This window comes from Rhea pennata, chromosome 15, assembly GCF_028389875.1.
Source record: "Rhea pennata isolate bPtePen1 chromosome 15, bPtePen1.pri, whole genome shotgun sequence".
NCBI lineage: Eukaryota > Metazoa > Chordata > Aves > Rheiformes > Rheidae > Rhea > Rhea pennata.
In genome coordinates this window covers 2265737-2287489 of record NC_084677.1, presented here as the reverse complement: position 1 = coordinate 2287489, position 21753 = coordinate 2265737, and the positions used below count along the sequence as shown (strand labels likewise).

General features: G+C 44.7%; 1 protein-coding gene across 4 annotated transcripts; it reads right to left on the bottom strand.

Moving 5' to 3' along the window:
- Positions 1-291: 291 nt before the first annotated feature.
- Positions 292-21684, bottom strand: MPG (N-methylpurine DNA glycosylase). Of its 4 annotated transcripts, XM_062588180.1 has the most exons (7): positions 21616-21677; positions 19508-19626; positions 15132-15192; positions 14563-14702; positions 13711-13933; positions 10356-10560; positions 292-822 (listed from the first exon to the last, which is right to left on the bottom strand). In XM_062588180.1, exons 5-7 carry the CDS (start codon positions 13927-13929, stop codon positions 428-430), a joined length of 819 nt encoding a protein of 272 aa, XP_062444164.1. In that variant the 5' UTR covers positions 13930-13933; positions 14563-14702; positions 15132-15192; positions 19508-19626; positions 21616-21677; the 3' UTR covers positions 292-427. The 4 variants fall into 4 exon arrangements, with proteins under 4 accessions (XP_062444164.1, XP_062444163.1, XP_062444165.1 ...); XM_062588179.1 differs by lacking the exon at positions 15132-15192; XM_062588181.1 differs by lacking the exon at positions 19508-19626 and having other exon boundaries at positions 21616-21632.
- Between the last annotated feature and the right edge of the window lie 69 nt (positions 21685-21753).

The following is a 21753-nucleotide window of genomic DNA, read 5'->3' as shown; positions in this document are numbered from 1 at the left end:
TAAGGGTCAAGGGTTTGGAAAACTTGACAGGGGAGTACCTGTGACCCTTCATTTCTGGTCACAGGGATAATGCTGATACAGAATCCTAGATAAAGGTAAATGTCATGCAGCTCACTGATGGTGCAGGACCCCCTCACCCAAAGCTCCCCCCACTTTGCTGCTTGTCCACCTCAACTGAGCCTGAATCCATTCACAAAGAAAGGACCAGCCTTTGGTGCTCCAGAGGACCCCGTTTCTGACTAGAAGACCTACAGCAGTGTGCCGCACAGATAAAAACCCCACTGCACTTCATTCATTGTGATAAAGTACATTTATTGTTAAAAACTTCCAAGCCATCATCCTGTGCTCACCGCTGCCAGGATATAGCTTGAAGCTGTCATATGGAGTGCAGCTCAAGTCCTGCTCTTTGGCACCTCTGCAAGACTAGTCAGCTGCAAGAGGAAGAGCCCAATGCTGCCATCTCTCGCTCTGTCTTCTTGTCAACAACACTCACAAATTTGTTCCCTCTTAAGTAAAACCTCAGAGGTTTCTGTGCCCACTCTCCTCTGTTGCCAATGCCAATCCTTGCTGTAGCTACCACGTCCTGCTCTCCCAGCAGTTCAGGTCCAGGCACCATCCAAATAGCTGCATCTTGAGCCAGATCCCTTTGGTCAAAATCCTTATCAATACCAAATGCTTGGCAGAGCTTGGCAGGCCCGTTACATAGCTGCCAGTCCTTCAGCGGCTTTGTGGGTCCTTTCCTTGAAGCGCTGCGCAGCTCTCGCATCATATCTAGACCTTCAAGAGGCTCCAATGAGCGAAGCAAGACTGCAGCCCCTTCTCCTGTGCAGAACAAGAAGCATGTGTTACTACAGGGTTGTCTGGCAGTTGGGGACAAGCGGGGAGTTCCCCAGTGCAACTGCAGTGCTGGTGACCATCTGTAGGACTTGGGGCTGCATGCTGAGGCTGCCAGCTCACACACCTCCCTGTAAGCACCAGCATCCCTCTGGAGTGACACATGCTCTTTAAACACATGCAAATTAAGGCTGAGACGGGGGTCAAGAACCTCTCGGTTTTTAGCCCCAATTCCAGTCGAAGCACTTCAGCTCTGAGCCTGTAGCTCTGCTTAGTTTCAAGCACCAGGCGCTGGCACCAGCTGCTAACCCCATGCTCAGTGCATTCCCTTCCCTATTCTGAAGAGCAGAGCCCTGGAGCTCTGTGCCCTTTGCTCATCAGTGCGGCCTTGCCCCTCCCAGACCCCACTTCTCACTGTCACCGAGACTAGCTGACGCTCCAAGGCTTGCCAGAACGCAAGAGATTTTCTTATATCAGCACAATGCTCAGGAAGAAATACACATATGGTTCAGTTTTGGGATAACTATCCAATGCTGCTCCCAGACCCAGTGGATTTATAATAAACTCCTGATTATCAGATCTGCAGCTAACACAAGAGAAGAGGAATGAGTCAGGATGCTGCCAACAGAAAGAGGCAGCTTGCAGAGCCCACAGAAATGTGGGAAGTAGCTACAGCCTCCCAAAAGGAGCCTGTAGTGTGAAGCCAGGACAGGCACTAAATCCCATGATACTTCTGTAGCTCAAACTCGGGCGTTAAGTCAGTCATTCGCCTCCCCCCCAAATCTCTTGCTGGTCAGTAAGGCTGTCAGACAGCCTGGTGAAGTAAAGATGGACGCTATCTGTGAAGGCCACTCATGCCAGCAGTCTCTGAAAGAGCTGACAAGAACCTAGAAAAGGATGATCCAGCCAGTAGAGCCTTTCTTAATTTGCAAACGGCATAGGCTATGGTCCCTTGCCAAAAGATCTTTAAGCTGCTATCAGGAATAGGGAAAAAAAAATCCAAGTAACAGGAAAAAAAATAAAAAGAAAAGAAAGAAAGAAAGAAAAAAGAAAAATGAGTCACTTTTCACTGTCCCCTGATCACCAGTGGGTGCCCAGGGGCAGCTCCGCTTACCTTATTCAACTCACTGATAGAGGATGTGGAAGAGGAGCTGAGTAATAGGATGACACACTTTGCTTTGAGGTCAAGTTGATCAGATAAGCAAAGGTAAGGGTCAGCTGCAGAGAACTGCTGAAGGGCCTTAAGAAATGGGATGGCTCCAGAAATGGCTCTTAAATTCATGTAAAAGTGCAGATGAAAAGAAAAACACATTAACTTCCCCCACAAACGATGAATGCTGATGCTCCCTCTACCACCCAGGACTGAGATCACAAAGTTATAAATGGGAAAGAAAAAGAAGAAAAAAGGAAAGTAAGTCATCTACTTGTTGCTTAGCAGCGTCTCCAAAAGCAAATTCAGTGTTAACAGGCATTAAGAAAGGACTAGAGAACATCACAGGACTCCCCGTATGAATTCACAGTGGACCTTCATCTTTAGCAAAGTATATTGTTCTGTCCTCCTCACAGTAAAGGGTATGGCAGGTCAGGGACAGTATGGAGAGTGAAAACGAGCATCATCAAAGGCACGGAACAGCTTTTGCACAGGTGAAGCTAAATAGCCCAGGACTCTCAACACTGGAAAGGAGAAAAAATAATGGAAAATATGGCAAATATCTATGAAATCATAATTTAAGGGGAATAAAAAAAAATGGTGGTTCACTGTCTCTCCAACATGAGAACTAATGGCTACTAAATGAAACCAGCAGCAGTACTTGAAGGGAAGGGACCAAGGGGAAAGAAGATTTTTCACAGTGATGGCAAGTGACCATGCGAACAACTTGTCAAGGGCTTTGGTGAGGTCTCCTTGAGAACAGCATTATCACTGTGGTTGAAGCAGCCTGTTCTCATTCAAGCGGAAAACAGGGGTTACTAATTTAAACACCCAATTCTAGGTCTAATGGGTGTGTGTGTGTGTGTGTGTGTGTGTGTGTGTGTGTGCGCGTGCGCGTGCAATATGACTTTGTGTAACTGTATGGTTCCAAAGCAAAGAGCTCAGGACCTTGCGCCAGGGAAGTTCTTGCAAGGCAGCGTCCTGGGACAGGCGGTGGCTTTATCATCTCTGGCCATGAGCTGCAAGGCCCGTGAGTGTCATGTCAACAGAGAAGACCTTTCTGTGCCAAGGATGAAAAACACTGCCACATTCTTCTCTCCGAGGTGGTTTACCACCCTGTCAAGTGCCTTAGGAAACGCTAGCTCCTCACAGTCACTGTGACCACTGCTCCCCCCGACTCCAGTGACAGGGAAGCAAAGGTGCAGCTCTGAATACAGAAATTGTCCCTTGACAAGAAACACCAGCCTAAGTGGGACATAAACACTTCCTTGGGGTTTTCCACTAGAGAACAGGGGAGGTCTTCTCATGACCCCTCGTGGGCGAGCAGAGCGCTTGGTAAAGCAGTCTGTGTGTTGCCCTACACAGCACCCCTTGTGCTGGGGGCCGCCCACGGCATTCCTCCTTTCCAGCATCTGCGTGCACGGTGATGCTGCGCCACAAGAATCTCCTCTCCCTCTCCAGCCCCAAACATCTGGAGCCATGTTCAAGCCTGGCAAAATCTTTTTCTTACATAGATCCCCCAGGGCCTGCAGTTTCTAAAAATACAATCATCTATCTCATATTTTGTACAAGTCCCACACTAAATTACCCTCCTGGGCTCCCAGCTGAGCATATCAAGAGAGAGCATGATTTCTTGCTTTTGAGGTGTGTCTACTACCTTGGACTTGTACAGAGCCCCTACCACCCTCAATAAACTCGGTGAAGTCAACAGACTCATTTCCAACAGCTGTCAGCAATCTGTGTCCAGGCACTCCCTTCTCTAACGAAGGGACTGATGCTAATCTGGCAGCCAAAAGCAGCTCCCCTGCACTAGTGATTTAAAAATCTCAAATGACCTTTGAGCTCTAAGAACACACTGCATGTCCTAATTCAACTTTTTCTCCATGCACAGAGAAACATCCTTTGCATAGGGATGATGTCTCACTCACCAGTAACAACTGAGGGATGCTGAGCAATTGCTAGTTACACTACTTGCCTTCATCCTGCATGAATGCAAGTGGAAACCATGGTCACATTTGAACTAAATCAAGTCCTTGGGGGTTCATGTGAAGCAATACAAGCATTCAGACAAACTACATGTGCTCCCGGAGCATCTGCAGGAGGTACGTACCTGGCACTTCTGCCTCTGCCTGCTCTTTGAGTGTTTCCAACAGAAAAGTTTTCACAATGTTTCTGGCTGTGCGCAACACAGATGCCGCTGCTGCTCTGAGTCAGCAGCCTCTGAATATGTGAGCATCAGCACAGAGTTTTCAGAAGAGGTGAAGCCGGCAGGCAGAATACATGGCCGCAAATACAGGGATGCCATGATGAGTCTCTGCCTCCTTGGGCCCCCCATGGGCTGGTTCAGGTCCTGCTAAGTGCACTTGCACCTTGGAAGTTTTACTTTAGTTCCTTAAGAACAGCTGAATCCTTCCAGCTCATTCCCGCCTGCCAGAGTGCTTGACCATCCCTCCTCCCTCTCCGCAGCCGGCAGGAGTCAGCTCTCCGGGGTTATCTGGCTTCCGTAGCTGCCGGACATGGATGTGGCCACTGACGCACCATCAGCAGCAGCGCAGCGCGAGCCCCATGTTCTCGTCCAGAGATACTGGGTATTTACCCCTCATGCCTAGCAGAGCCACTTTGCATAATGAGTAGAGTTCATTGCTGAAAACTGGGGTCTAACAGGGCAGAAACCAGTTCTCTCCCAGTGCAGCTAGAAATCATAAAATGATAGGGAAGTCCCCCACCCCCATTGTGCAGCTTGCTGCTCCTTCCCTGGAAAGGCTCCAGCTCTCATTCTTGGAACCAGCTCTTGGCCACCAGAGAGAAGAAAATTCCCTCCTCTCTCCACCCATCTGACTCATTACTCCCAAAACACTTCCTTCAAAGTCCTAGCCCAGGAACCAAGAGTTACGGGGAAGTCCATGCTGTGTGACACTGGGTCTGGGTAGAGAATCACCAGTATTCTGATTTTAACAGCTATTACTTCAGATCTGTCAACAAAACACTCAGATTGGCAAACTCTGGATGAACGAATCACAGCAAAGCCAAAGAGAAGCTTCACATGGCATTTACTGTCTCCTGAAGTGAGGGAAGCCTGATGTCCCTCAACCCTCAGGAGGGTTGTTGGTGCTCAGATTATTTTTTGCTGTTGCCAGGATACACTGTAGGACTCACGCACACTGAAAGACAACTGTAATATTTTTCTATAAATTTATCTTCCTATATCACCTATGATTTCTCCAACAGCAGTGTGTGCTTCCAAAATAATATACTGATGCAATCTATGCATGCAGTAGAATTGGAGCCAGCAATGGGATGGCCTCTCCCAGGTAAAATCCCACAAGGTGCCGCTTTAGCTTGGTGACATGCACACAGATTTCCGCTTCCTCAGTGGCAGGAGTCCTTCATGTCATTATGCTTTTATGAATGCAAAAATACAGTCAAGAGAAATGGAAGTGCAGAAATCTGAAGTCCACTGAACACCCTTACCAGCCAGTATCTCACCTTCTTGCTCTGACAAAGTGGCAAAGCAGCAGGCTACAGCTGAGGTGCTTTTGGTGTCTGTTGGCAGCATTATCTGGGCTGAGAACACACCGGGCTGAGGACACATTGCCTATGACCTGACCTGAGTTACAGTCGTGGTGTCTCTCAAGGTTAAAATTTTGTTTTTGCAGCTGCTTTACCAAATGCTTCTGCCAGCACAGCTTTGCTGGTGATGCACCTTTTCCCACATCTGAGTGACACTGCAGAACATTTATTCCACTTGCTATTAAAAGAGACAATGCTGCAAGGTTACATATCAAAACAAGGGAGCTGTAAAAGGCCAGAGTCCCATGTGCCAAATATCCCCTTCTTGACAAAACTAAGCTGAATGGAGCAAGTGGGAGAAGCATATAAAGCTTTACACTTCTCTTATAGACCTCATATCCTGAGCTGATTAAGTGCCAAGAAGGCCCCAGCATGATTCAAGTCAGTGTTTGGCTGCTTTTTAAAATGAAGTCTGCTGCAACGGTCCAATCCATGCTGCTTGCCAGGTCCCAGCAGTGTGTGCGTCTGGGACATGCCCTGTGATCTCTCTCCAGTAAAAAGGCTGCTGCTTTTATGAAGCTAGCAGCTCCAAATCAGCACTCCGGTCACTCGGCTCAAGGGCCTGAGAAGCAGCAGGACAGCCGTCACTGCTGGTACTGAAGAGGATGTCCCGGTTCTCTGAACTCCTTCCCCTCCTCCCACAAAGATCCTGTAATTGAAGCGGCACAAGGGCTTGCCTACCCTACAAAACCGGATAGCTTCATCTAAGCAGCACAGTTACAGCACAGTTTGCAAGTGGCAAATGCAACCACCGGATCCGAAACATCAGGGCAGGGTACTACGGTGGGGGCAGAACTAAGGCTGTGAAGCAGAATATCTGCTGGCCATCTCCTCTTCTACCCCAAACCTGCAGAGTACAGGTAACTCATACCAAAACCCCAGAATCAGAAGCTTCCCTTCTGACCACTTACTGTCCTAAACAAGTAATTAGTTACCTAAAAGGCAGCTGTGCAAGGAGAAAGAAACCATTTTTAGGGTTCAGGGGCTGATAGTCTTGGTGCCAAACACCAGTCAGAGCACAAATACTTCCAGGCTCTGCCTTCCCACTCACTATCCCCATGTCACCGTATCAGCACCGCGAGGAGGATCAAGGCGCTGCGCTCATCTCTTTTTAAAGTATGGGAAAGTCCTGGTAAGACAGATGGTAAATTAGTAGCAATAAATCAGTTCTGTTTTTATGGAATGCTTTCTCTTGCCTTTAGTACATTGAGACCCACTGTCTTGGGTGTTCTTGGGCAGTCTGATAGCATTCAGGGGAGCCTGTTTTTCTGAAACAACAAGAAGGATATAAGTGACTAAAAATGGAGCTAAGAGTTCTGTTAAACTTCCTCAAATTCCCAAACAGTCATACCTTCACAGATTTGGCTTGTAGCTATTTAAAAAGAGGGATATAAAGTGTTTTTGTTGGCCACAATCACGCCACAATCTCGGAGAAAGCAGAGAGATCCCAGAGGTGCTGCCTGAAGCACTCTGAAAGAAAGTTACTTAGTATTCTCCCTATCCTGGACATATTTAGGGATTTCTCTGTACTGGAAACGTAGCTCCCCCTTTGGAGAGGGGGAAAAGAATGTCTATTTGGAAACAGCCAGCAGTACCCTGATATGGGAACTGATCTGTGCTTTGCTATGGGGTAAGACAGCAGTCCGGGAAGAGAACATGCTCAGTAAACCTTGGTTTTATAGTTTCTCAGATAGAACAGCAACTCCTGTTGGTTTTGGTGGGGTTTTCTGAGAAATTCTCAACCATTAACTGTAGGTAAAATATTGCTACACTATACAGAAGTGTTTGGAAAAGCAGAGCCCAATCTTTGTTTCTGCTGCTGATCTAGAGGAGATCAAAGATTTCAGTTTTTCATCCTTATGATTCTGATCAAGGACAAGGCGAGTGCAGCCTGTGAGTGCTCCAGAAACGTTCTATGTTAAAAAAGAAAAAAAGGAGAGGAGGAGAATGGGGTATTTGTCATTTCTTCTTGGTAACTTAACTGGTGATGGAAAAAGAAAGCACTATGCCAGGATAGCTTAACTGCAGTTCTCAAACTCCCTCCATCCTCCTATTTTTACACATACACATACAAAAAAACTCCTAAAGACTGGGTCGCAGACAAACAGTCTGTGATTTTGTCCCATTTTTCTTGATCTTTGTAGTCTGGTCCACCTTTCTGAGAATTCATTTGTGATTTTTAGTTTGTGCTAGATGTAATAAACCATCTCAAACTGCAACAGATCTCAGTAAAACCTAGGTGCTCGCTCCAAGAGAATCTCCAGAAACAGAAGCTTTGTTAAAACCAGTACATGATTGCCAGAGTATTTTGAGGCAATGATGTATCCAGTGGCCAAACAGAAATATCATCTTCCAAAAAAGAGTCATTTGGAGAACGTCTGAGAACTGACTGTCACAGATGCCCCTGTTGTAGAAGACATTATATACACACCCATCTGCTGAAATCAACCTCAGGTTTTCCTCCTGTTCTCACATCACTCAATCCGAACTTGGCTAATGCACAGGTCAAAGTCAAAATGGCTCAAGGCTGGAGACAGGGTCATTTTGTGTTTGTTTGAAAACCATCCGGGTTCCCACAAAAGACCTTTACCCGCTTCCCTTCTTGACTCCTTGATTTGCTACCCCGCCAATACCATGTGGTATTCCCAGATGCAAACCCCAACTATTATATAAAGCAAGTTGCACTGCTGTCTTGAAATCTGTGTGCATGCCTAGTGTTGTCCTCCTCTTCCTCTCCATCTATAGAGAGATGCAACAGAACTGGAAGTGATTCAGCAATAGGCAACCAGGATGATCAAAGTTATGGACTGGCTTTGGAAGGGATAACTAAGTTATTCCGTTAAGGAAGGAATAACTAAGTAGACTTGAAATCTTCAGCCTGGAAGACAGCTGAGAGGGAGATATGAAAGATCCAGGGAGATCACAGGAGGCAGAAGATGATGTGGGAATAGATGTTATCATCCCACATTCTCTGCTGTTTAACTCCTGGTACTCTGCAGCTATACACTGCCTAAATCCAAGCAAAATGCAGTCTGGCTCTGGGACATCACCGGGAATGTGTCTTTTGAAAAGGAAAAGGATTTAGTGTTCTCTCAGTAATTTGTGCTTCTGTCTTCCTGAGTTGACACCCTCATGAATAATGTTGTTCATATTCTTTTTATAATCTCCTCGTCAGTCAATCAACCTTTCAGGTTTTAATGGCATTTCCAGAGAGACCCTGAAGTACCTAGCTATTTTGTATCAATTAAATTCTGAGCACAAAGATGATGAAAACAGCCACATCAGAAAATCATGCTATAAGGGACCAAGCTAAGGGATGAAGCTAAGCCACAACAGACATTATATTTTAACAAGACTCTCTGATGTAGCAGATTTCACAAAGGATTATGTTTTTTTCAGTGAAAATTACCTTGCTGTGTTTTCTGCATGGCCACAGCAATTCCAAACAAAATTCCCGAGATCTGTCACATATTCAGAAAAGCAAACTCTTTGTAAATGCTTCTGCCTTCTCCCAAGGTGGGCAAATGCAACCACAAAAGATGACTTCCTCAATCTTCTTTAGGCTAAACAAAAGGACAAGCTGCTTCTCTAGCTATGCTAACATGGGCAAAGCATCTCAGATAGAAGATTCTTCCTCAAATTCATTCTTGCAACAAATCAGCACGTGGGCAATTAAGCTGAAGGAATAACTCCTGCTTATGTAGCTGCATCCAGTGATATATAACATGCACAACCATGCTGTTTACTTCAGCGTGTTCCTGACAAAGCTGGTAGTGAAAGTTGCACTTTGTGTCAGCGTAGCCATAGTAATAACAGGCTAATGGAGAACAAGCTTCTAACAAAAAACAAACTAATTCCGTCACACCTGTGAGCTCTTTGGCTCATTTCTTACAAAGCTAAACACAGGGACAGAAGGGGAAATTTCCCAAAGTATAAAGTTTAAAGAAATTCTTTTACAATTTAAAGGCAAAGCATACTTTTTAAAAACAAAAATTATTACTCCTAATATTTTAAACACTAAAAATTACATCCTGAATAATGATACGCTCTGCTTTTGTTATCCTAACAGATTTGGCAGGGATGTAGTAATGAAATTCACATGTGTTCATCCATCAGACACTAAGACTTCCATTTAGGAAGACAGGCTCTTCCCCCACAACATAACCTGGCACCGTTTTTCTCCTTGGCTGCTGTCCAAAGGCTAAAACCAGTACCGATCCCAGCTCCCTTCTTGATGAGGGGTGAATTACATTATCTTGAGAATAATAAAACAAGACTGAAGATACTGCAATGTTGGGTTTGTTTAAGATACAGCAATGCACCTAAAATGCTCCTGTAGTAACTCCTTGCCTAAGCTTAGGACATCTCAGACCTTTTTGCTTGCTCCAACATTTACAGCCTCTGAGGATAAAGGTAAGCAACAAAAGAAGTAAAGTTTGCTGAATCACATGAATAAGGCTCAGGTCATCAAAACCAAGACCTCCATCCTGTTCCTCCTCTAAATTCCAGTCCTGGAGCTGTATTTTTGTGTCTAAATGGCTCATATAGCTCTGAGCTAGGACCAAAATCCCATCTGGCTCGTCACTGTGAAGCCAGATACGGGACCTACTTGTCATATTTAAAGCTCACATGTTGTCCACAGCTTCATGGTTAAATCAGGTCCCAAGGAAAAGATTATGGCAGCAAGTCACTGACTTCACAGAGTCTGTCAGGAACTCACAAATGGCTATAACAGGGTGAGTGTAGCTAGAAACACCAACCCCGTGCTGCAGGAATTAAAATTCTTCCATTGTCAACTTACCTTGGCTGGAAACATTCACGCAGAAATAAATCCCATAGATCTGATACACGTACAAAGTTCCTGGTTTCATGAACATCGCTGTGTTTCGTTGAGTTTGCTTCCCACCTTTGGAGTGGGAAGCCTCATCTTCCCCACCCAGATAAGCTTCTGTTTCAACAATCCTCCCCCAGAGTTCTCTGCCATCAGGAAGTTTGCGAACTAAAATCTGAAATACAGGTCAGAGTGCATCAGTTAGCAACTTGCCACGCAAAATAACCACAGTAAGGGTTGTGGAAACAAAGAAGTCAGGGGAAAAAAAAATGACACAATGGTACTGCCTACTCCTCCTTTCCCTCTAACAGTCCACTCTGTAAGCTAGCATGAACTCTTCCAGCATCTACTGTGGGGCCACATCCCAGTACAAGAACTTTTTACCTGTCATTTACCCAACAAAAAGTCTAGAGTGTTTAGATGTGGCAGTATCATGCAGAATATATTTATGATCTTATATGCAATAAAAGAGCAATTTCCCCAGCCCACAGAGTTGTTTCTGTGGTTATTTTCTGTATTCTCCACCCTACTCCACCAGGAGATCTAATGGTCTAAGACAAAAAGCACCACCAATACCAACTCTGGAGCATCATGAAGTGTATATTCTTTAGATAGAAGAAATATGGCAATGACATAATTAAATAACCATTCTCATCGGAGAGTCCCTTTCCAGAGAGGATTAAAAAAAATATCCTATTCTGTAACCATACACGTAATCATACCAATGCTATTTCTGTATTTTCCACACCGTAGAGAGGGGCAGTATAGGAGAGCTGTTCAGGCAAACAACAACAGATCTTTGCTATTACAGTGTGTTCCCAGCTGCTGGTACCTCCTTAAATAATACAAAGTAGACGAGGGGAAAAACATGACCCTGAAAAGATTCTCTTTAAAAATAATAATAAAAAAAATCACGAAACTCCAAGCAAAGTTTTTTGCAGTTTGACCTGATTTCTAAGCATCTTATTTTGCTTAATGTGTGTTTATAAAACATGTCAGTATAGTCTCATTCGAGCAACAGCTGTCAGTTTAATTACACTATATTCTGTGCTTCTGTATTTGAAAACGGGCAGTTCTGAAAAGACCTTCAAGAAACAGCCTAACTCCCGTCAGATCTTTGCACTAAGAGAGCAAACGCAGCTGATGATCTGATGCTGTATGGATGCTCCAGAAGTCTGTCTCAAATACTGCAACTCCTGTTTATCACAGTTGCCCTACAGCACTTTCCAAATCGCTGAAAAACATCAGTTTAGTTTTCAAGAAAAATGCAGCGACTTCAGAAAAGCTCTGGAGTTTAGTCACTCTCTCATGAACACTCCAGTGCACACACACGTGGCCAAATTTCTCTTTCAAGATGATGAAATGCAACGGTAATGTTATGGTTTTAAGACTCTGCAGACATTTTCCTGACTCTTCAGGCATATCAAATGTTCACATTTAAAACACTTAAAAACAGGGAATATGCACAACACCTTGTACTGATGTTTTATAGGTTTTTAAGTCTCATTAAGGATGTATCTTAGTATCATGAAGGTTCATTTTGAGAGGCTATTTATGGCCTGTATAACTTTGGATTTTTTTTTTTTTGTTCATTTTCAATAGAAGAGAACTCAAGTATTTCCTACTAGGTAACTAATATTAATATAACAAGCACCTCCAGAATCTAGTAGAATGAAGATAATGAATGAAACACTAAATTATCATTGCTATTATTTGTAGGAAAGTGAGAAAATAGACTGGGTCAGGGGAGACCGTGAGCTTATACATTATAGAAAATCTAAAGTTAATACAGAACTTTCCTGGCATGTAAAAATAGGAAAAGTATTCGGACTAAACCATCATCTGCATAAGAACATCTGAGTCATTAAGACAACAGCAAACACACTGATACTGGGAAATTTCAGGTATCCCCATGCAGACTGGGTAAATATGACATTGGGACAGGACGCAGACTGTATTTTCAGATACTCTCAAATGCTTTGCAGAGCGGGTAATGAGGGATGCCACAAGAGAAGACTGAACTCTCAAACTGGCCCTGAGCAGAAAGCAGAGTCTCATTCAAAGCCTCAGCCTTGAAAAATGACTTTATATCATGACCATGAAGTACAAAGTTCAATCTTCTTGCACAAGCAATAAAGACCAAAAATAGTCTGCTACAGTAGTGCTTACCAGCAAAAAGGGGAAACTACATAAAATGAGGCAGCCTGTGAGGAAGAGCTTAAAAGAGGCAGCCAAAGGTTAAAGGAGGAAAAGCAAGCCTCTAGCAGGATGTCTATAAACAGAGCAAATTTGTATGACGTATCAGAGAGAGATTTAGGAAGACCAAAAAAAAAAAAAAAAAAAAAAAAAACCCTAGCAGGGTTAAAAAGCAGAGCAAAGTCAACTACAAGCAGGACAACATCCATCAATAAAATAAAGCTAGACACAGCAAGACTGGCCAAAACCAACAGTTAGTGGAACAAATTCCTGAAGTTATCTAAACCAATGAGAAGCCAGAGAGTCTGCTGGCCTTACAGACAATAAAGGTATAAAAAAAGGACTCAAAAAAGATAAGGTCACAGCAGAAAAAACTAAAAGCACACTTTGCAATTCTATTTGGGGTGTCCCAGGCTGGAACTCTCTTTTTATAGGGACAACACTGGCAGAACTACCTCCCCTGAAAAAGGGATCTTTAGCGAGCTCAACATGTCTGCAGACATAGTAAGTTATTCGGGGTAGTAAAAACAAAAGAAAACAGTGCAAGATACAATATTCAATGTGTACAGGGCAGCATGAAAAGAAGGATGAAGCAGTCTGCTGAACTTCTAGATAAGAATGAAATATTCCAGTACACTACGACAGTGGATACTGGTCAACTGAGGGTCAAATACCTGCCATGCTATTAGCATCAGAAGATACTAAACTGGAGGTAGAGAAGGACATGATGCTGACTGCAAAGCATCAATTTCTCAGGGTAAAGCAACCCCCCCCCCCCCAAAAAAAAAAAGTATCTAAAAGGAAAATAACGGGCCTGAAACAACCTTCAAACCAGAAACAGCAAAGTGCATTTCAGAAAATCAGAAAAAAAGGAGAGATAACTCCAAGAAAACTAATTCTGAAATGTGACAGGAAGTTAAACTTGAAAAATTACTCCTCTGACTTCATCCAAACTAGATTTGGCTATTAGTCTAAATTCCACTGAATTCAACACAAAAATGAATGAGCACTGTATTCCTAAATACGCAAAGCTCTAGCATCAAACTGTAAAATGAGAATTTCATCTGTTTACACTAAGTTATTACCTAGCACATGCTCCAGGAAAATAATCTGAGTGTTTGTGTCTTACCTGTCCCAGGAGAGACTTAGCCAGACTAATACAGGGTTGGTTAAAAAAATCTGATTCTAGTTGGGAAGATTTTTTCTTCTCTACTGCAAAATACTTGCTGCTCTTTGGAGAATCCCTGTCAGGAGTGACATTCAGGTTCTCCAAGGCATCAAAGGCAGGGAAGCTGGACTTGCTTTGCAGAGCACTTAACTGAGCCAACAGCTTTCTTTTTCTTGGCATAGTTCTGGAAAATTGATATACACATAATTAGAATTATAAAGCTTATTCAAATGTAACTCATTTCCACAAACCTGTATTTGTATACATCTCTTCATAACAACGAATCTGAAAGCTATACTTAACTGGACAAACTAGGCAAACTACCCAAGCAGGTGACATATTTAGCTTTGCCTACATCAGGCTATGCAAATATTGGGCTCTCCTAACAAGAATATCCAAAACTGCAGTTTGTGGTTTCATCTTTCATGGACTCTTTCACAGAAAGGCAACTCTGCTCCACTTAACAGTAAAAATAAAGTCTGCTAACTGTTAGGAAATCCAGAATTTGAAAACAATGACCCATTAACATACGCTTTTTACCTAGAACTCCAGTAATCTGTTAAGCAGCTAGAAAAGAATATAAAACACCTACCTCAAAAATTGTGCTGGCTCAGCAGGTTCATGGAAGTGATATATAATTAATCATTTTAAACAGTAATCTAATTAGATAAGAATCTAAATCTGCCCAGGACACAGCATATTTGAGTGAAAAGATGCCCTGTTTACACTCCTAGCAAGAAACTCCTTTATTCTATCACGTTGTAGAAATGCTTGTGTAAGGCTCACCACAAAATAAGCTTTAAATTCACCTACCAAACAGATGAAGAGCAGTCTGTTCCAGTCTACAATATATATCTGTGGCAACGAGGTAACCTGAGATAGTTCTTCTAGGTTTGTCATCAATTTAACATGCAAGCTTCAAGTAGTTGTTTTCTGTGTCTCGGTCCTTATACCTGTCAAACAGGAACAGCCTTATTTATTCACTGTATAAAACATTTTGAAGTCTATGCTGGCTAACAGCATGATGTGGGAGCTTGAGGGCAGTGGATTAGCACTGTTGCTGCAACTAGCTTTGCTTGGAGCTACTCTACTGCGAAAGCATCTGCAAGAGAGAGCTGTGTTTTCAGAGGGTTGTATGTGCTGCACTGGGTTTTTACTAGATTCCCAGAACCTCCCCGGACAGGCTAAGAGGTTATGGATGTGCAGGTTATGATGCCAAAAGCACTTCAGCATCTAATAGACTCAGGAACATGAATACATGAAAAGCTGAAAATAAACTTAAAAAAAAAAATCCCTACTGGCCCCAAATTTGGACAATGTCAGCCTCAAAAAGGACTCTGATAAGAGAGTGCAAAGACAGCAGTTTTCAGAAGAAGCCTCACCCGTTCTGAAACTCAACCACATCCAGGTATCATGGAGAAAAGCAAACATCAAACATCGTATCTACGAAGAAGTAGAAAAAGAATCCTATATCGAGCTGAATCTGCAAGGGTAGTATAATCGTGACTAAAAGTAACTGTTGCCACTCATTTTTCACTGATCAGCAGCTTTTAAAAATGACCACAACAATATTCATCATCAGAAACATTCTGTATCTCAGTCTGCTGTTCCCCATGAAGAAAAAAACCCATTAGTAAGACTTTTCTTGAACTACGCTGGAACAGGTTCAGCAATCTGATTCAGCAACAGATTCCGAATCAAGTGTCACTTCCCAAAACAATCACTTTCTGCTTCTGAAGAACCATCAAGACACATATACATACACATATGCAGCAGAAATCTCATGTGCATGACTTGCAGAGAGGTGGTCTGATTTTTTTTCCTAACTATCTAATTCCTTACTGCAGTAATTCATCAGAGGCCACTGCCTGCCTCGGAAAAAAATTGCCTGGTGCCCTTCAGAAGTGAGAATCCTTGTCTAGCAGAGAGCATGCGGATGGGGAAAAGGGCTGCAGGAAGGGAGGGACAGAAGAGGCCCACTTGCCCATATCAAACCGACCTCTCTGGAGCCAATCAAGGGAACGCTTCCCACTGAAGTCAGTACCTCCCGTCTTCTCTGACAGCATTAACTGGAATTTCTAGTTCATCAGCGATACATAAAGACATGCAGAAAATATGGCCAATTTTTATGGGGCATTAACTCATTTGGTGGTTTGTGCTTCTATGGAATGCGACATCAGAAACAGGATCTGAGCTGCCTGCCACCTATTGCCTTTCCAATTAAGTAATTCTTAAAAGCTGCAAGTGCTTTCATGTGAATGGTATCCTGGCCGCCCTAGGGCACTTGTACTTGCATTGCTGTGGGCTGACCCTATCCAGACCTCAGCATCTTCGACTCTCATTAGATACAGCAGTAAGATACTGCCTGATAGTGCGTTTCAGGAGAAATGTGCAAAGCTTACAAAAATGTAATTGCTTTAAAAACAAACCCACGGATTTGAGGGACTACAATCCCTTCTTACAAATCCAGAAAGTCCTACAAATCCACAAAAGCCCCCCAAGCCCTTTTCTTTCCCCACTCATTCACACTAAGGAAAGAGATGGAAAAAAACTGCAAGCCTCAAGCTTATCTAGTTTTTATATGAAGGATATTGCCTTTATATATAATTCCTTTTTCTCTATGAAAGAGCATGCTGCAGAAGAGAGTACCAGGTATCCAAGCCCTGTTTATTTGGGAAGTAAGAGACACCATCCCTCTACATGCAAGTCTACAGCCAAACACCGCATCGCTCAACTGGAAAACTTCTCAGGTCTATCTAGATTTTCTTGCTCAAATAGTAAACAAATTCTGCTTCTATATTGTGTGCCTCTGAATGCACCTAAGGCCTGTAAAAAGCTATCCATCTCCACTTTTAAGAATATCAAATAAAAATCAGTAGTTGTACAACAGCTACAAGTTGTTAAAACTTGTAAAAGGAAATAGGGAAGTCAGAAAAGGAGGATCAAGAGCTGAGCAGGCCTGTACAGTGCCTAAAATGTTCACGGCTGCTGGGCTATTCTCAGGCAAGCGCTTACGCAGCCTGTAAGCCACAATCTAGTAGACATTGGCAACCTATGTAGAGATGATACAGCTAAGCTGGAGATACGCCCTTTGACAAGGGACAACTGGACCTACACAGCCTTCCCTAATCCTTCCAGTAACGTTGCATTTGTAGGTATTTCCCTGTGTATATAAAGAGTTTTCACTAAAAAAGGTAAAATAGTCCCATCAGTGATTTTCATATAGTCTTAGCTCACAGGTCTGGATACCTGCAGGTGGAAAACGCTCCTGACTCACGTACGTCTTTTTGACAGCACGATGAAAGAGGATACATAAGAACATGTTGCCACTTCTGGAGAAATGGTTCCTCACACAAGTTCCCAGCTGCACAGATTTTATATGAGAATATACAAATGGTCATAGCGGGTGAGACCACAGGACATCTCTCCCTGTATCCTGCTCTCCAGCACAGGTCAAAAGCAGAAGACTAGGGAAGAACAGGACAAGCACACAAGCTGCCTCTCCAAGCATCCTCCAGGCCTCCAGCCATCTGCAGCGCCTACTGAACTGGGCATGAGCCCTGTATATAACTGTGATCTTACCCAGACTTCCCTTGAACCTGTGTAAACTTTGAGCATCTGTATTCTCCTGTGGCAACCACCGCTTAATTACGTGTTGCCTGAAGAACTGTCTCCCTTAATCCATCCTGAACCTGCCTCGTGAAAGAGTCATTTGATGGTCTCTAATTCTTGTGTTTGTAAGAGATGGTGAGCCACATATGCAGAGAGTGACCTTAGCATGTTTTGAGTTTTGTTCTCTACTCTTTTCCTAATCACTGCCAAAATCTGAACTGCCTTCTTGACTGCTGGAGATAACCTCACAAGATTAGTTGTTAAGGCTCGAAAATCTCACTCATTTTGTGTGCAAAATTAGGACTGCTCCTCCTCCCACATGCATCAGTTTACATTTGCAGTTCTTCACAGTCAGCCCTCATATTTACCACCCTGTATAATGTAAAGCCAGCAGAAAACACAGTCACTTCAGGGCTCAGCCTCTTTCTCAGGTCACTCACAAATAGTTTATAAAAAAGGACACATCCCTGCAGCACTCCACCAGTGACTTCCACTCACTATAAGGGCTGGCCATTTACTCACATTCTCTTTGCACCAACTTTTTTATTTAGTTAGTTATTTTTTATGATGCCAGGGGTTGCTAAATGAGGGTTCTTGTTCGAAAGCATCTTGTAATCTAAGTACACCCCGTAAGTCAGACCTCTCTTGTCTACATGCTTATTTAAACCTTCAGAGAATTCCAACAATTTTGCAAGGCATAACTTTTCATCACAAAAGCTGCATTGGCTCTTCCCCATTACATAATATTTATCCAGGTGTCCAATAATTCTATTTGCTATATTTTCTACTTATTCAGTAGGTACAGCTGTCAAACTTCCTGGTCTGCATTGCACAGATTTTCCCTAGAACCCCGTTTAGAAACTAGTGGGACATTTGCTGCTCTCCAGTTCACAGGCATTAGTTTTCAGTGAGAAGGGAGAGACTATCATTAGCAGTGCCGCCCCCCGGGGCTTCTGTCTGGTCTTCAAGTTTTTCCTGTCTGTTGTCTATTTGCTCCATAAGCTTCAATTCACTTTAAACCAGATCCTTCAACAAGTCCCCAGCAAGAAGGATTTCCATCTACCTTTCCTGTCTAGCCTAATCTATTAGTAACCAGAGGTAAGTTAATACTGCATATATTGCATGCTGTGTTTGTTCGTAACTCCTCCTTTCTTATGCCAAAGCCCACCAGTGCTTTCTTCTAGGAAAAGGAAAAGACCTTGTGAATATCTTTTCCAAAAGCAAAGCCACCTCTTACATAACTTCTCTTTGTTCCCAGTCTTGCTTCCTCACAGAATCGCCTCCTCCAAAAAATCTGTTTTCCTTTGCCTATCAATTACTCAAAAGCCAGATCTGTCCTTCACCTCTAGCCCATAGTACCCTGAGGTTCAGACAATATCTCAACTTAATGGTGCCACAGCCATACCTGCCTCTGCCCCAATTCCTACAGACAGACAACATTGCTACTAAGGCTTTTCTACCAGCCAAGCCACAACAGATCACACGCACCTAAAGCAGGATGAGGCAGAGAGCTGCCGATGCCTCTGCAAAGATCCTTCCTCCTTCTACAGCAACCAGGTGAGACAGAAACTTAAAGTGAAGAAGGTCCTGGAAGCAAGCAGAGGTCTGCGCTAGGCCAAAGGAGGGGCTAAGTCAGTCTCTAACGATTCCTGATATAGACAGTATCAGATACAGTGGGATACAGTGAGGCAGGTGCTATACAGTTTTAGGCTAGGATAAATTCTTCCCTCCAACCCTCTCTGAAGTCCTCTACAAGAAATCAAAATGAAGAGAAACAGATCCTCTGAGGGAGGGCAGGTAAGAGGAGAGCAAGATGGCTCTGTCTTTCTAAGGTGGCTTCCCAGAAGCCACTATCAAGTCTATTAGAAAAACTGCACCATTTGTAACATAAAGCTCTCCCTCAGGGGAGGAATCCATCCACAATATACCTTCCTATACTGAGACAGAGGTATATGTCCAGCTCTCTGGACAACAGTGTAAGAAGCAAACAGACAGAATTTTCTCGAAAGAAGAGTGCAGGCAGGGGCTGATGGACTGTGACTACAAATCATTAAGTCAATCTCTCCATAGACAGACCTTCACTCTAGGTGCACTCTTACTAATACCAAGAGCATGGCAAAATAAATGGTGATTTTATTCATCTTACTGAGAGCTGGTGATGTCATTTCCTGCAAGTACTCCTTGTAAATCCCAGAACAGCTTCCTACTGCCTGCTTTGAGGCAGTTTTCAGTTTGAGGTTTTCAGAATGAATTTTACTCATCCTCCTGCAAAGGACAGGAAAGACGAAAATGAAAGAGGGTGATGAAAAGATGCAAAAAGCCTTCAGCAAAACTATGCTCAGTTTTGGCTGACTATTTAAGCCTTTTTGTCTTTTTCGGGTATTTTGCAACTATTTTTAACTGAGAGTCAAACTTAGATATTCAGTGAAAGCAAACAAGTTAAATACAACCCCGACAACAGATGGGCATCCTGGGATTTGAGCTACCCAAGCCAATACCAGGTAGAATTTAGAAAGGCCGGAAACACTGATCAGGAACTGGAGATAAGGATTGAGCATCATTTGCAGTTCTAGCTTTTATCCTTACATTATTTGTTGCAAATGTACTTTAGGTATATTGGGTTAATCATCCAAGAGCTATGAGACCTAGCTTCCTCACTATGTCCACGAACACTTAAGTGTCCATGAACACTTAAGAGTTCCTACTGAATACAGCAACTTAGAGTCTGTGAAAAGAAACATGAAGCAACAAAGACGCAAAGATTTACCACAAAAGGACCTAGCAATTGCTTGCTGTGTAAGCGAGGGGGCCGAGAGCTGTCCCAGTTCCTCCCAAGAAGTCAGCCTAGGCTCAGACTCAGAGAAAGGTCCTGCTCCACATCCCGTTTTGCAGAGGTGATGTTTGTTCCCCCCAAGAGAAGTCTTTCACTTAGGGAGAAAGAGGCCAGATGATTTTTTCTGGAGCTCAGGCCATCTCCTCCGAGTTCAAACTCTGCACAAAGAGCCTGAACTCTCCAACAAAACCGCGTGCAGGCAATCACAGCCACGCTCCGCAATCACTCACAAGACAGGCCCAGCAACAGCTAAGACGCTGCTGGGGGAGATTAAACTGGGGCTGATTCAACGTACATGCTATCAACCGCTCTCCTTATTGATTCAGTCCCGTTCTATTTGCAGCCAGGGGAAAGGCTGGTCCTACATTTGGCAGTTCAGTAGAGTAGATCAGTACAGAGCAGCTCTGTACTGTATATCCTTGCTACAGCGAAAATGTTTATGTGCACTGTGCGTTGCATTACCAGCCACTGTTAACGGAGTAAGAAAACTGAATGCAGGGTCAAACCCTTAGTGGGTGTTGAGCTGCGGAGACAGGACTGGAAACGCAGGCTAAGATAAACAGCTGATGTAACGTCCACCATGACAGCGAGCGCCTGCAAAACCCGAGAAGGAAGCCTCCAGGCCCTGCGCAGACAAAGAAGGATCTGGGGAGGGAGGACGATTTCCCGCACAACTTTGGAAAATAGGCTGTATGCAACAAAACTAGCTTGTTACTGGCAAGTGAGACCGAAAGAACCCATCTGATGATAAAATATGGGATAAAACGCAAAAAACTCTCTCCTAAAAACAAGATGCTTCCCGGAAGCCAGCCATCGGCTCCTCCTCGCAGAGGCTGTGGAAGGCGCGTGGAGCACGGATCCGAGCGGGCAGAGCGCACAGCCGCCGCCGCCGGCATCGCAGCGGCCTCGCCTCAACGCGGCGCTTCGTCCCGTTGAGGGCTCCGTTCCGCCAAACGCGGCCGCGGGGCGCTTCCGTCAGCCGCGCCGCTCCCCTCCTCGCGGGCCGCTTGGTGCCGCGGCACGCGCGCCCGTACGGCCCCCGGCTGGGAAACCACTCACTCCTTTCCCAAGATCATCCCGGCATCTGTTATTAATTCCAGAACAATCTGTTTACTTAATTCGCCAGGAAAACGACACGGGGAAGTTCTCCGCGGAGAAGCGCCACCAACGCGCGCCGGGAAGCAGCAGGGCCGCTCCGCATTTCGGGCGCCCCTCGACCCCTTCAAACACCCCCCGCCCGCCGCGGGCTGCTCTGCGCCAGCCGCAGGAGGAGGCGGCCGACGGGCCTCGCTTCTCCTTCGGCGCCGCGCCCAGGCCGCGGGGAGGCGGCGGCGGTGGCGCCGGGCCCGGCCCTCGGCGCCCCGCGCGGCGCGGCCCGGCGCGGCCTAGCGCGGCCCGGCCCGGCCCCGCCGCACACGCACCTGCGGGCGCCGGGCGCAGTCCCGCGGCGCTGGCGGCCCGGCCCGGCCCGGCCCGGCCCGGCGGGCGCCGCCTCGCTAGGCCGCGCCGGGAGGCGCTCGGCGGCGCGCGGCTCCGCCCCGGCGGCGGGCGGAGGGAGG